This window comes from Prionailurus viverrinus, chromosome D3 (genome assembly GCF_022837055.1).
Source record: "Prionailurus viverrinus isolate Anna chromosome D3, UM_Priviv_1.0, whole genome shotgun sequence".
NCBI classification, from domain to species: domain Eukaryota; kingdom Metazoa; phylum Chordata; class Mammalia; order Carnivora; family Felidae; genus Prionailurus; species Prionailurus viverrinus.
In genome coordinates, this window is record NC_062572.1 from 16,150,810 (window position 1) to 16,166,243 (window position 15,434).

General features: G+C 46.6%; 1 protein-coding gene across 1 annotated transcript; it reads left to right on the forward strand.

The window, feature by feature from the left end:
• The first annotated feature begins 368 nt into the window (after positions 1-368).
• PRKAB1 (protein kinase AMP-activated non-catalytic subunit beta 1) lies at positions 369-10,917 on the forward strand. Its single transcript, XM_047826644.1, has 7 exons — positions 369-807; positions 3,690-3,853; positions 5,058-5,151; positions 5,436-5,550; positions 7,884-8,017; positions 9,218-9,286; positions 9,560-10,917. The coding sequence occupies exons 1-7, from the start codon at positions 649-651 to the stop codon at positions 9,635-9,637; spliced, it is 813 nt and encodes a 270-aa protein (XP_047682600.1). The 5' UTR covers positions 369-648; the 3' UTR covers positions 9,638-10,917.
• The last annotated feature ends 4,517 nt before the right edge of the window (positions 10,918-15,434 follow it).

The window sequence follows — 15,434 nt, forward strand, 5'->3', positions numbered from 1 at the left end:
ATTAACCAGCTTTAATAGTATGAGTCTCTTAATTAGATTAACACTTTAAATGATCTCTTTGGCTGTAGAGTGCAGGATCAACAGGAAGTGGGTAAAGGTATCTAAAATAGCTAATGGCATCACTCATTCCAGAGCAGGGAAAGCGGCCCAGACCGCCCTCGCGCTGGCACGCCCCCTGCCGGCCTTCCGCAGTCTCGTCCTGACTCCGGCCGCAGCAGCTCACTGCGACTGCGCGCCCCGAGGCCCCTGGAGCCTCCTTTGGGTGTGGCTGCCGCGCAGATCCAGACCGGAAGTGGAAGTGAGGTCGAGTTAGCCTAAGGCGCTTCGCCCGCTGCTCCCGCCCCCACCCCCTATCGCGACCGACTCTCAGACGCGCCGGAAGCGGAAGTTACCAGGAGGTGGGGGAGTTGTTGGGAAAGTGTCGAGCTTATTTTCGGGCTTCCTGAGTAACGCGGGCTTGTGAAACGGCCAGTCCGTCCGCACGCCTCAAACCGGTTACCGGCCCGGAGCCCTCTCCCGAGCGGTGTGGTACTCGGGGCTCCGACTGTTTCCCCAGGGTCCTTGTGACCGGTTAGTTGCGGGAGTCTCCTGCCCCTTCCCTGGAGTGAGGCCCCGTCCGGCTTCCCCGTGTCCCCGCAGACCCCCGCCATGGGCAACACGAGCAGCGAGCGGGCCGCGCTGGAGCGGCAGGGCGGCCACAAGACGCCGCGGAGGGACAGCTCCGGGGGCGCCAAGGACGGGGACAGGCCCAAGATCCTGATGGACAGCCCCGAGGACGCCGACCTCTTCCACCCCGAGGAAATCAAGGTGAGGGGGTGGGGGAATCCGGCTCCCCTTGATTAATGTTGAGGGGAGAAACCCCCTATTAGATTCCCCGCCACGTCCTCTCAGAAACTTCGTAAGCGGGAGGGAGGAGATACTTAATTCTATTCACTTAAAAGCCAGATGGCCCTGTAAGAGCCCTCTTCGCAGTCCAGGAACCTGTGTCTAATTACCGAAGAGAAAGTCACCCCGAGGGAGGAGGAACTAACTTCGTTTAACATCATTAAGGAGAAAGCAGCTCTGGGACAGCGTTTCAAATTCTTAATTAATTAAGATCGTTGAGCTAGCAGCAGGTGAGCCCCGGTCGCTGCTTTCCCCTTAGGTATAATTGGTTTCACAGCCTTGAGAGATCTTTCCTCACCTTTACGGAGACGGGCCCTTTTTGTCGGAGCTGGTTTTGCAGTTTATTGTCGATTTTGGAGAGAACCCAGCGCACACGTGCAAGCTGAAAACAGAGTTACCCAGCTGACTGCAGTTGCCAGACGCGTTTAGTTCTCCCTGAACTTGTGGTTCCCCCGGCTTCTTTAGAGCAGACTCAGAAAAGGAATTGGACTTCTGGAGGTCAGTAGGTGAGTGAAGTGTCAGTCTGAAAAGGGGGCAGCCAGCTGCTACTCAACCTTCTCTCTCCTCTCGTGTAAAAATATGACATATTTTAAACAGACCAAAGCAGACATTTTTAAAAACATTTTTTAATGTTTATTTTTGAGAGAGAGAGAGAGAGAGAGAGAGAGAGAGAGTGAGTGGGGGAGTAGCAGAGAGAGGGAGACAGAATCCGAAGCAGGCTCCAGGCTTTGAGCTGTCAGCACAGAGCCTGATGTGGGCTCGAACCCACGAACTGTGAATCATGACCTGAGCCGAAGTCGGACGCTCAACTGACTGAGCCACCCAGGCGCCCCAAAGCAGACATTTTTGCAGACCACATTTGGACATCCTAACTGTAGTCTGCTTTCATTCATCAAAACTTTAAAGATGAGCTTTGACTCCTGGTTCAGCCATATTCCTGCAAACTGCCTGATGGGGTGTGGTGTTTCCAGCTGCAGGGCCCAGTCCAAGGACACTTAGTGGTTCTGGCAGCTGAAAAGTATGTGGTATAGCCTAAAAAAGGAAGAACGGATCCCTTAAGGACAGGGCAACAGAGCAGGCTTGGGAAAAATGGGGTCTCCCCAGGCCCAGCATGCTCTCTGTTAGTATCCAGTTGCGTATTCATCATCATTGCCCATTGGGCTAGTTGCCTGGCGACTCATTCCACCTTTACTCATATTTTTTTCTCAGATGTTGGGCTAGGTGATCACATTATTTTAAATCCTCACTTGGATCTTGACTTTGAGTCCAACTCGAAAGAGCCTGCTCTTCCTGGGCGTTAAGTCCTGTGATTTGCACTTGCTTTCTGAAATTGTGCATTCCCGAGGAGCTGTGTGCAAAGTGAACTTTGAAATCCTGGTTCTCCAAAGACTTGACATCCCTTCCCCCAGAAATCATCGCGGCCCAAGGACGGCTGTTTAAGACACCACAAGAACCAAACTCCTTTCTTCAAGGAGTAACTTGTTGTTCTGCTGCTGCTGCAAAGCTCCTATAAGAAATATTTAGCATACAGAGGATCTGTGGAGAATGATTTTAAATAGTGTCCATTATCATTTTCTGAAACGTTACTGAGATGATGTAGCAGAGACACTGAATTGAATGCCCTAGACCCCTAAAAATGTCATGGATTATTTTAGTACACTAGTTCACCATTTTGGCCATGGTTATCACTTCCTCATTGGCAAGTGATTTTCCAGTCTGTTATTCTTTAATCTTTAGATCTTGTTAAATCTTACAGAATGCAGGCTTATTTAAGATAAGCTCCAGTCAGTATTCGAAATGAAGATATTAGAAACTTGCTCAATGGCACCTTTTTTTTTTTTTTTAAAGAAATTATGGCGCTTTTTTTTTTTTTTTAATTATTTATTTTGAGAGAAAGCGCAAGTCGAGGAGGGACTGAGAGAGGAGAGAGTGAGAATCCTAAGCAGGCTCCGAGCTGTCAGCACAGAGCCCAACACAGGGCTTGAACCCACAAACCATGAGATCGTAGAGCCTGAGCCAAAGTTGGACGCTCAACCAACTGAGCCACCCAGGTGCCCCTGCTCAGTGACACCTTTAAAGGTCTCTCTCAGCCTGGAACTCCTGCTCTTTTAATGTCTTTGGCTTCTGACTAGGAAATGTGTAAAAGGATCTAAAACCACATATATTTCAACCAGAGTTGGCTGTGTTTATTTCTCCCTTATTTTGGAATACCTCAGTTATACATTACTTCCCGTGCCTGAAGTTATTGTTTGCCGTAAGGAGGGTCAGTCTTTGTCTTACCTTTTTCTCCCCGGTGCCTGGATAGCACTTTGTGAATATTTTTTCCCTTAGAATCTGGATTTGTGAGCTTCAAGTTGACAGCTCTGGAATTGTCTCTAATAAATTTTCACATACTTCGAATCTTGTTAATTCAGGGAAGAAAATGACATTTGTCAAGCTAGTCTTGAATTCATTGTACCCGCTTCCAAGTGAGTTCTATAGTTTCTCCTAAAATTTTGATGTAGATCTCTTTAAAAACAATATTAACAGCTTGTAATTATTAAGTACTTACTACATGTCAGACATTAATGCAGAGCATTTTACACGGACTGTCTCAGTCTTTCACAACAACCTTAAGAAATAGTTGTTTTTGTTATTTTAATCTTGCAGTGGGGAAACCAAGGCAGAGCTGTTAGTTAATGAGTTTTAAAATGAACCTAAGTAGTCATCACTGCCTCTTTTTTAGAAGACTAGACAGGGTAACTGTGTGTTGCAGGGAGCCCACTGATGGCTTCCTGTCCCTGAGTAAACTGTTCCCTTTCTAGGCTCCAGAGAAGGAAGAATTCCTGGCTTGGCAGCATGATCTGGAAGTGAATGATAAAGCCCCTGCCCAGGCTCGGCCAACAGTATTTCGATGGACAGGAGGCGGAAAGGAAGTTTACTTATCCGGGTCCTTCAACAACTGGAGTAAACTTCCCCTCACGAGAAGGTAATTGCCTGGGCAATATTCACATATTTGTCTTAATCCAGGGATAGATACTCTGGTTTTTAACTGGTTTCTACAGAGGAATAGAAAAGGATGTTTTTATAAAATGGATGCTGAATGGAAAATAATCTTGCTTAATGATTCACAGGGTTCAAATCTCATACCCAGTTAGACTCTAGGTTTAGAGCACACTTAGGAGAAAACACTTCTCAGTTATGAGTATCTCACAGACATCTTTGACTTCGGATAGGTTTGCTTAGGCAAGACTTCTTCCTCAGAATGAGAAATCTATTTCTAGTGCAGTGGAGAGAGAGCACTGGGCTGGGAATCTTCAAGCCCAGAATTTGGGTCCATGTTGACTAAGCTAACCTGTTGGTAACACCTGAGCCTCAGTGTTCCTGACTATAAGAAGGGAACATTAGACAGAAAATCTCTGAAGTTCCTTCTAAACTTTGACACTCTTTGTATTGCCTTTGTTTGGAAGGTACCTGTTATTTAGGCATCATTAGCAAGACCATGGTAAAACCCTTGATCAGGAATCCTAGCACTGACTTCTGTCTCAAATAGTCAGTGAAAAACCATCTTCACTAGTGAGTACTCTTGATGAAACAAAAGGAGAAATTGTGCCCTGCTGGGTGTGGCCTGATCACGGTCACAGGCCGCCTGCTTTTCCACTGGTAATGTGGGTATAGGAGAGGGACACTCAGCACAGTTAGAGTCATTTCAAGCAAAAAGCATTCCTGGAACCTTGTTTTAGACGTTAAGCAAGCTTCTTTAGAGACCTGTTTGTGGTTCTTGGGAAACTGATCCCGTCTCCTGCCCAAGGCAGACTGACAGTAAAACTCGGCAGCGTGCAGTTTATCTTGAGTTGCTGTCCTCTTTGGCCTCCCAGATGCCAAGTGGTATTTTGCGGGCAAGTTGAAAAGGACGAATGCCTGTTTGTTGACCTTTTGATGGTAGGAATGTGGATTCCTGGCATTTGACCAAAGTGAGTCCTTAAGGAAACCTCTTGCAATGCTGCTTTCTTACGGCTTTTCTAGATTGAGGTCATTATACTGAATTGCCTACAGTGGTTAAAAATGCTTATTCTTTTGCAGCTAAACTCTTTACACACAAAGGTTTGGTTTCGTCCCATGGCCAGTTTTGTAAGTAAGCTTAAGTGGGCAGCTCACCCAGCTGAAATCCTCTGCTTCCTTTTTCGTTGCAGCCACAATAACTTTGTAGCCATCCTGGACCTGCCTGAAGGAGAGCATCAGTACAAGTTCTTTGTGGATGGTCAGTGGACACATGACCCTTCTGAGGTACTCTTCCTCCTGCCCTTGGTCCTCTGACTGCCTTCACAATCCTAACAGCTCACTTTCCTCTACCAATTGTTGCCAGGTCTCCTCATCCTGCTGGTAAAAGTCTCTGTGTGTGGCTTAGCTAGATGGCAGTGTTAATTGTCAGACTTATGGGCAAACTTGATGGAGATGAGCAGGTTGGCCAGCCAGGAGATGAGACCTTCCAGCCAGGAATTCTAAATCCTCTAAAGAATAACTCCAGAGACCTTCCACGTTATGATTTCTGCCTGTCTGTCTCTTCCCAGCCAATAGTAACCAGCCAGCTTGGCACAGTTAACAACATCATTCAAGTGAAGAAAACTGACTTTGAAGTATTTGATGCTTTAATGGTGGATTCCCAAAAGTGCTCCGATGTGTCTGGTATGAACACAGTTACTTTATACCACGTGTGTGCAGGTGGGGCTGTGCAGTCTAGAAATAGTCCTGTTTCTCTTGCCTCTCACTCTTGAGCTGCCCTGTCATGTGGATGTTTGTAGCTCCCTAAAGAGCCACAAAAGTGATTCCTAACTCTGTCAGGTCAGGTTGTTGAAATCTAGCCCCAAGGGAGCTGTAAGGCATTTTTTTTGTCATCTCCAGTATTCAGTAGGCCTGCTTAGCCACAGAGAGCAGATGGTGGAAGCAGAACCAGAGCTTGATCTCGTGCCAGGGGCAGGGCCAAGAGGCCCTGGGAAGTTGCACTGGGTCAGTGATGAGCCAGCTCGGGGGGAGCCTGCCAGCTCCCTGCCTACTGACGACCCTGTCAGGAGAGTCTCAGCCTGACAGGTGATAAATGGACACTTCAGTGATCTGGGCCGTCAGTTATATGGCATATTAGCACCTTGCCAGAATCCCTTTGTGGGGAGAAAGAGGCTAACCACAGGAAACCGGCTAACTGCACAACCTGCTCGGTACCATCCTTAAAGAACTTTGCAAGAGTCAGCCAGGCCTCAAGCTTTCAATTAATTGCTTTTCATCCAAACCCACAGGAAGCAACGTAATACATACAATTCAGGGGCAGTGATGTTTTGTAATCTAAGGCATCAGTGCCAACTCCACTGCCCCTTTTTGCAGGAGTGTAAACAATTCCTTGGACCCCTGTGGGAGGCAGTGAAAAGATTGTCCAGGATGGGACCTGATAGTCTAAGAAGACAGGTTCCGTGCAGTTTGCAGGATGATTCTTCATTGTCAGCTGGCTGGGCCTGGAGCTTCTGCCCCCATGATCTCTTACTCTTAGCAGCTCAGAAACCACAGTGGTAAATTGACCATGGCGGGCTTGCTGTGGCTGAAAAGCCAGCTTGTTGAGCAGGAGTTGGAAATCCCAAAATAGTGTTCTTCTTTCTGGATAGCTAACAAATCTTGTAGAGAAGCCATTTATTTCTTTGTCAGATAGGTGGGAATAGGAGGATGGAGAAAATGCCCAAGTATCCCCCACTTACTGATAAATGTAACTTTAGGCCACATACCAAAGCTTTTTAGTCAAGTTTCTGCAGCATAGACCACCTGGGGAAAGAAAACTGGCCCCTAACTGTTGGTAAACCAACATCAGGCTCTCCATAGACCTCATATTTAGATACTCATTTTCTTAAAATATGTATTTACTCCTATTGGCTCAGTTTTCTACGCTTGTTTTTCTCCATTTCCTGCTGTCATATGGTTGGGGCATACGAAGTGAGCCTGTACCCTAGAAAGTGATGTTGAGGGAATTGGCAGAGCGGGGGCACATCAGGTTTAATCTTCCGCCCAAGGATTGGGCGGCCAGGACCCATCCTACGTGTCCTTTGACAACAGCTCAGTCCTTTCCAGCTGGCCAGACATCACTAAGTGAGCTACCTCTGACCTTATGAAATGCTGCACTTCCAGAAGCTTCTTTTTTTAAAAAAAATTTTTGTTTTTAATGTTTATTTATTTTTGAGACAGAGAGAGAGCGTGAATGGGGGAGGGTCAGAGAGAGAGGGAGACACAGAATCTGAAGTAGGCTCCAGGCTCTGAGCTGTCAGCACAGAGCCCGACGCGGGGCTCGAACTCACGGACCGTGAGATCATGACCTGAGCCGAAGTTGGATGCTTAACCGACTGAGCCACCCAGGCACCCCTCCAGAAGCTTCTTAATATCTGTATAATCAAGACAAGCAAGCGTTTGAAAGGAACCTGAGAGTGGTGGAGTCAAGGAGCCTGTAGAGATTAGATTTATCAATTTTTTATTTTTGGTTTTCGTTTTGAAATGTGCCAGTGCCTCATATAACTTGTTTTCACCACTGTGTCTATAAACAGGCTGCTCTATCTTCCATTTTATTCTGGCTGGTGGTGCTCAGACCTTGGGCTTAGCTGCTTAAGCCTCGCTTGAAGCCCTGAGCGTCTTTGCGGTATTTGCCAGCCCAGCCCAAGGCGAGCAGCATTGTTCTGCAGGGCATGTCAGGTTAGGTTACTGAGAGCAGCTTCCTTGTTAGTCTGACCCAGAATCACCAGCTTTGCCACCACCGCTATCTGCTGCCAGGGCATCTGAGTTCATGCTGAATTTTATGCCAGTCACCCAAATTCCAGAAGAGTTTTCTCATTGCCTCTACTCTTCACCCTTGGGGCCTATATATATTCTTCAAGGGAATATAAATCTGTGTTGAGGGGACGAGGAAAACTGAACGGTGCCATAAATTCAGTGAGACTGCTCCTAGACCTCATAATTTTCAAAGTAAATGTCCTGTCACCGTCTCCCGACAGAGCTGTCCAGCTCCCCACCAGGACCCTACCATCAGGAACCCTATGTCTCAAAACCAGAAGAACGGTTTAAGGCACCACCCATTCTCCCTCCACATCTGCTCCAGGTCATCCTGAACAAGGACACGGGGATTTCTGTGAGTACACAGGCGTCTGTCCAGACCATCCTCCACCGTCCTGTTGTGCTGCTCCCCTTTCCAACTGCCTCTCAGAAGCGGTTGGGAAAAAGGTTTCAGTGTTGCCCGTTGGTGTTAACTGCCAGGGTCCCCCTCTGGTGTGGGAACGGGCTACCGGTGAGATGTTCCAGAGTGTGGGTGCTGCTCTCCCGTTGCACAAAGCCTTTCTGAACTTGTTTGCCTAGTGCTTCACTCTTGCCTCAAGCTAAGCCCCGTTCCTTGTGAAACATGATGAGAAATCTGTAACCATTCCTTGTCGGTAAGCTACTTAGTGGAACTCCTCCTCTGGCCCCCAGACTTCAGTATCTACTCTTAATCACCAAATTGTTTTCAGAAATGTCAGTGCTCTCGGATTAAAACTTGGGAGATCTGGCTGACACACATTTTCTCTGGGAAATTGATATTATTCGTAAAAAGAAGTATGTGTCCTCCAGGATCCTGAAGAGCACCCCATTATTACCTTGTTAAGTTTCCATTCCGTTTCACTAAACATGCGCAGCACAGCCCTAATTCTTGGGAATCTGAGTGTTCTTGTGCTTTGTCCAAGCCACCCCATGAAAGTCCCATGTTTATGAGGTGATAAAGCAGCCATGCTGCTTGTGGACTCCACATACAAGTGGGTACACGTATGCTACGTTGAAGAGCCAAAAGCATCTGTGTGCAGGCGTCTCCCGCGGCGGTTGTGGTTTGCCCTGGGACATGGTTTCCCAGGCACCGGGTGGCCTCCCCTCCGTCCCCCCACAGTTATCCATTTCATTCTTCATGCTTTCTGAATCCTACAGACATGAGCTTGCAGCCCACTGCTCGGGAATGTTTAGTATAGATTTATCTTCCCACTCTCTCTAAAAGTGTATTCATTGGACGGCTCTCTCTTCTTCTCTTTCACTAAGAAGATAGCCGTGGCCCACTAGAGGCCAAGGTAAAGCCTGACTGGAGACACACACCAGTGCATCCAACAGGCATGCAGGGAGCTCCCCTTAGACCATAAAGCATGACCCCCTCACCTCACCTGTCAGATCAGTCTTTCACTACCCAACTTAAGCAGAAAGGGGCATGAGAGCCTGCCTCCTTTCCATTGATACCTGGTGCTGTGAAATAAAGGGAGAATCTTCTTGATTTCCAAGTTCTAAATGCTCATGTCTGCTTTTGTTTCTCCAACAGTGTGATCCAGCTTTGCTCCCCGAGCCCAACCACGTCATGTTGAACCACCTTTATGCACTCTCTATCAAGGTAATGACACTTCTGTTGCTGGTAGAGCTGTGTTTCTCAAAGTGTGCTGTGAGGCCCCCTAGCAATAGAATTACTTGGAGTGCTTATCTAAAGGGCAGCTCCTGGGGCCTGGTGCAGATCCACAGGCTCGGGTTCTGAAGGCAGAACAAGAGTGTTTTTATTAAGCCCTCTTGATGCTTCACACACACACACACACACACACACACACACACACACTAAAGTTTGAGCTCTTGACTTGGTACCACCTTTGATCATTTCCACCCTCTTCCTCAGGATGGAGTGATGGTGCTCAGCGCGACCCACCGGTACAAGAAAAAGTATGTCACCACCTTGCTATACAAGCCCATATGAAGAGCTGGGAGCCAGCGGTGGGCTCCAGGGAACAGTGTGCACCACCAGGCTCCACGCGTGCATGCTTTCCACTAGAGGGAACGGACTGTAAATTTCTCATTTCACACTCTTTATAAGACATTTCATCCCCACCGTAGTCCTGCTTGAAGGTTTGTTCCAGGCACGGCAGCTCCCAAAGCGCCTCGGTCTATAACAGTCCTCTTGGCACCCTGTGGCTGTGAGCCTTGGGGCTCACCGAGGCCAAGGACAGTGAGGGAAAGCAGAGGGTCTGCTGCCCCCACACCACAGTGCATGAGGACAGGTGCAGTTCTGAACTGGTCGTGGAGATTCTTCTTCAGCCAGAAATGAACACTAGCCACTCTGCTGGGAAAATCTAAGAGGCAGGGTCTGAGGCCACGCAAAATTTCTAATCATATGGGCATTTTTAAGACCATCAGTTTGTCCCTGTTGAGGCCTGGCTGTGGAGGCAACAGCAGGTACCTGTCCTCTGAAATCAAAGCAATAGATGGTCGCCTGTTCTCTGCTCCAGGGAGATATAATTTCTGTAGAAATTAGAACCTGTCTGATTTCCAGATGAAGTTGTACAATTGTTTCTTCTGCTTTTGTGCACTAAGTATTTTTGTTTTAAACCAGAGGTGGCTGAGTCTCTGGCCTTAGGGCAATTTTTAAATCACCCCAACTAGAATATAGATCATGCGAACTGTATTCAGCAATAATCTGTTCTTAGAACAGACTTTGAAAACTGCTGCCGGATTTCTCCATTAAGCTGGATGATCCTATGGACTGACCACTGTTAGCTGGAAGGTTGTCCAGCTTTTTACTCTAATCGCAATGAGGGGACAGTATTACCATGAAAACTTGGGAGGAGCACCCTACCCTATGCCAACTTGCTCAGGACCTCTGTCTTTACTTAGCGACGAAGGCTGTAGCAGTTGCTGTCGTTTATTCTGGGAGGAACTTAGAACTTGACAGCAGCCTTCTAAATTCATGTCGAGAAGACATTCTTTGGACCAAAGCAAACCTCTTCACACTCGGCGTGGTTTCCGGGGAGATGCTGCAGACGTGCCCATTAGTGCAGGTTCCTGTCCTCAAGTCAGCAGAAGCTATGGTTCTGCCCTGTGTTCTTGCTGGGAGACGGAGGAACAAGCTCCCTCGTTGCCAGTATTTATTTGGTAAACCTGAGTCTGGGATACCCTTTTTTGTTGTTACTGCTTTCCAAACACTGAATTATTGTCACCTTGACGTACAGGTTTCAATAAAGCTTTGTAAAGATAACGGGACGCAGGCTTGGAGGAAGCTTTGATTTTACTCATTTGGAGAAAAGACTGGAACGCTTCCGAGGTTTACTCGGTGAGGTGCTTTTCAATCTTTGTCGCGTCTTGCGCTCATTGAAAATGGTACCATCCTCGTGGTACTCTGGGGTGAGTGACAGGGCGGCTCTGGCTGCCCCCAGGACTGAGGACCATTCCCTTGACCTACGGGTTTTGCACGCAGAATTTGGAAGGCTGTTAAGAAGCCTGTAAAACTGAGTTCCTTTGAGCCACTCAGTTTTGAGGGGAGACTGAGGAGAGGCAACAGTGAAGGTTCCCAGTTTGGGCAGGTTGATGGCATCTCCAGGTCAAAGGTCTTGCCACCTCTTGCTTATCAGTGAGCACCACCACAGGAGCCTGGGATCTGGACACCCTTGGAAGACGCCAGGACATTCTGGAATCAGCGTTCTCATCAGCTAAAAGGAGCTCTGTTTGCTCTGCCAAACAAGATGGAAGATTACAGATGACATTGTAATAAGCCTTTCCTTCCCAAGTGCCAGGAAGTATTTAAATAAATGTATGAGAAAAGGGAACTTCTAGGTCATTTGGTTTACTTGAGGTGGAGAGTGGCCTAGAAAGCACTCCTACCTGGGTAACTGGCTGTCTCACCCTGAAAATCCAAGTGATGTGGGAACTCTAGATTTTGGGGACTATAGGGATTTTAAGTAGACTGTGGAAACATGCAAAAATCCTCTTTCCAAAACTGGATAAAGTACTTTCAAAATACAATGGAAAAAATTTACCTAAGCTCAAAAGTATAAAAGCGATCTATTCAAGCACCAGAAAAGAAACTTGGTGAGCTGTGAGCACAGGCCCTATGCCCTGGTGGGGACTGAGGGAGGGTGCTGGTGGGGGCCCTGCATGAGTTGGCCCAGGAGGGCACTGCCCTTTCTGTGAGAGGGATTAGAGAATCTGGCTGCTAGCCTGAGTCAGAGTCAGAGCTCAGAGGAAGCCATCAGCCCCAGGCCACAGGGGGAAACAGTAAGAACTTAAAAATCCACTGTAAAAACTAATTGGGAACCAGTAAACCCTGTGAGATCTCTCTGCAGCCCAGAGGCCACAGGAGACCCCCCAAGAGAGACCACCACTGTGGTGGAAGGATGCAGGCATAGCCACTCCATGGGACCAAGGTATCCACATTCTCTACAGCAGTTTGTGTATCTAAAAGACTTCCATTTTCTTTAAAAGGCAACACAAAGGAAGTCTCCTATGGTTCGAAAGACTGCTCACAGACCCAAGTGAAATCCTCAATACCCAAGAAGCTAGAGGTAAGGGAAATTATTTCATGGATGTGAAATCACAGGGTCAGAGGAGACCCCAGATCACAGAGGCAAAGCCAAATGTAGAAGTGAAGTGTCCTATGACTGAGGCAGGCAATGCTTTATTAGCATTCCTGTTACGGGTGAGGACTGGTTATATGGTTAAAGCTTAACCCAAATTGCTTTTGAGTGAAGATGTATTTTTCCTCCCGGAAATCTATGTACAAGTGAAATTTATAGAGCCAAAGGTAAGGCCTTTAAATTACTAACATGTAAGTAAAATGGTATGGGTCATTAGAATCGTATGTCAAAATACAGAAACCAGAGATTAAAGGACCCAGGCAAAGCCCTTTCCTTCCTCCAGCTTTGCTTATGGGTGTAAATAATGTAAGGGAAGTCAGTAGCACTCCGAAACCAGGTCAAACCCTGACTTCACATTAAAGTTGGCCATTCTCCCACTGTCCCCTCCCTAATGAGATTAGGGATGTTGATCCAGTTCAGTTGCTGACTAGCTGTATGACCTTGGGCAGATCACATGGCCTCTCTTAGCTTGACTTCCTCTCCTGAAAAATGAGAGGGATTGGACTAGCACTAGATGATCCTAGGGCTCTTTCCACACTGGGAGCCACAAAACCTTTACGACATGGATGGGATGTGGCCACAAACAGGAAGTTAAGAGGCTGGAAAAGCAAAAAAGCCAGCCCCCTCAACTCGCTTAATTAGGTAATTCCAAATTCCAAAGACCAGTATTAAAAACCCAGAACATCAGTAATCTCATCCATGGCTGAGGTCAGAGACAGCCACTTTAGGGAAGAATAAAATGCCATTTGGTTCACCTCCCATTATTTTTAGATGAACAGTTTCATTTCCAAACGTGTTCAGTTCTCCCAATACCCGATTCTCCACCAGTGTTTACAGTTTGAATGAATTGATGAGGATCCAAGTCTATGGACCACTCAAATCTTTATCCAGCTTCTGAGAAATCCCCCCCCCCCCCCCCCTTAGCACCTCTCTTGATCAGCAAATTAGTGGAGGAACAAGCCAGAGCCTTCTGACCTGGAAGACCAATGCTAATTGTCTTCAGGAGAAAATAAGGAAGTTAGGAACACACATGCATTTCTTCTGAAACCTAAGTCATCCCAGCTGTTGTAGTAACATCTGTAGGGCCTTCCTGAGAGTCATCACTGTTGTCAGACCCTTGGAGAGGATCCCAAAAGCTGGAGCAGCCAGAGTCCAATCTGTGGGGCCCACCCTGTCTCTGGGTCAGCTCCCAGTCCTCGTCTTTTTCGTCCTCAGCACCACTAAAGGGCCTTTGCCTGGATGAAGATGTCAGCCCTCACTGCTGCCTTTTGTACCACCTTAGTGTGAATTCACCCATCTCATCTGGAAAATTGTGAGTACCCTAGGTCACCTTTAGCTTTCCTTTTTGTGCTTCTTGGAAAGACCACCTGAGTTGCTTATAGTAGTGAAGTCATTTTCAAAGTTTGTTCTTCTACCTCCAACAAGCCCTTTAGTTCCATTAATCATTGATAGACTCAAAGGAAAGCCAAGTGATCAACACTACTATATTTCCACTAGCCCAACCCTCCCCAGCTTTGGAAAATAAAGCCAATATTTGATTAGGCAAGTGATGAAACATTTTTCTCATACAAACATTGTGTGCCTGGAGCCCCAGTCTCCATGGTGTAGACATCATAAGAAATATTTAAACTGCCCAGAGAGAAATCTGACTAGAACAGGCCAAGGTTTCTCAACCTTGGCACTATTGACACTTGGACCTGATATAATTCTTTTCGGGGGTAGGGGTTGCCCTGTTGTAGGACATTCAGCAGCATCCCTAGCCTCTACCCACTAGATGCCAATCGTGACCATCAAAAAGGTCTCCAGACTTTTGTCAGATGTTCTTAAGGGAGGGGAGCAAAGTTCAGTGGTTTAGAGCCACTGGGACAGGCCTATTCAGCTGTTGTATTCCAAGTGGAAGCTTAGCTGCTCCTAGGCGTAGCCTTAATGCTTTAGACTTAAATCTGCATGGATGTCTTCTAAAGCAAATCTGACTCAAGAGGCCCAAGTTTTCTGAAGACGAATTTCAGTCCCATTAAGCAAATTAATCTCTTTTTGGCCTAAGTCTCCAAAACCTAGTTTCATGGTTATGAAATTTGCTGTACAATCAGTGTCTTTAGTCTCATGAAAATTAAGCACAGAAAACGTGATGTCTGATTTTGTGCTTAAGAAACAGGAGTGGTGGCCCCGTGGAAGGTTGGGCCTCATTTTATGGTGTGGCTGAGTGATTTGTCAGTTCTTTGAAGTCATTCCTTAGGGTCCAAAGAACCTTTCTGGCACATTCCTTTTGGAACCAAACCGTATTTACTTAGAAAGTATTCCTTGGCTGCCAAGAATCCTCAGGACATTAATTGAAATGGTTGGTGTTTAATGGACTTTCCCCAATATTATAAGGAAAGAAAGGTTCTGACATTTTATTCATCTTCTGAGTCATTTTCATTCTTATAGTTATGACCTTTGGCAGATTTTTATCTCCAACAGTAAAGTAGAAAACAGATTTGCAGGTACAGTCCCTGTAAGAGGCATGTCGGATACGGCCCTCCCAGTCCGATTGTGACTGTGGTCAGATACCTTCATTGGAAAATAAAAATCGAAGAGTAGAAAGCAACAGGAACCATGAAAAAATTCACCATTTGCCAAAACTGATGTTTGGATCAAGCAGAGTTTGTACTAACAATCATGGGAAAAATTTACCTCACAGACTAAAAACCCATCCAGTTAAAAATAGAAGTATTTACATTTTAAATTACCTTGATCCAAACTCCTCCCCCCAAGGAAATAAATCTACATCATTAAATTCCCCACGACCGGGGCGCCTGGGTGGCTCAGTCGGTTGAACGTCCAACTTTGGCTCAGGTCATGATCTCACTGTGGGTTTGAGCCCTGCATCGGGCTCTGTGCTGACAGCTCAGAGCCTGCTTCGGATTCTGTGTCTCCCTCTCTCTGCCCCTACCCCGCTTGTTCTCGTTCTTTCTCTGTCAAAAATATTTTTAAAAACTCCCCCACGACCTTATAATGGAGAGAAGTTTTAAAGTGACCTGTTTTCCTGCTTAGCTGCATTATGGGAAAATTAGGTAATCCATCCTCAAGTAATCCTTTCAAAATGGCCTGTTTGCATAAGGACCTTTCCTGTTCTGCAGTCCTATAAAGTGACCTAACAGCCAGTTT

Bases quoted from the DNA above. Each gene is read 5' to 3' on its own strand.
- PRKAB1 (XM_047826644.1), top strand. From the start codon at position 649: ATGGGCAACACGAGCAGCGAGCGGGCCGCGCTGGAGCGGCAGGGCGGC. The intron at 3,854-5,057 runs GTAATTGCCTGG...TTTTCGTTGCAG, and splicing joins AAACTTCCCCTCACGAGAAG to CCACAATAACTTTGTAGCCA. The intron at 9,287-9,559 runs GTAATGACACTT...CCTCTTCCTCAG, and splicing joins TTTATGCACTCTCTATCAAG to GATGGAGTGATGGTGCTCAG.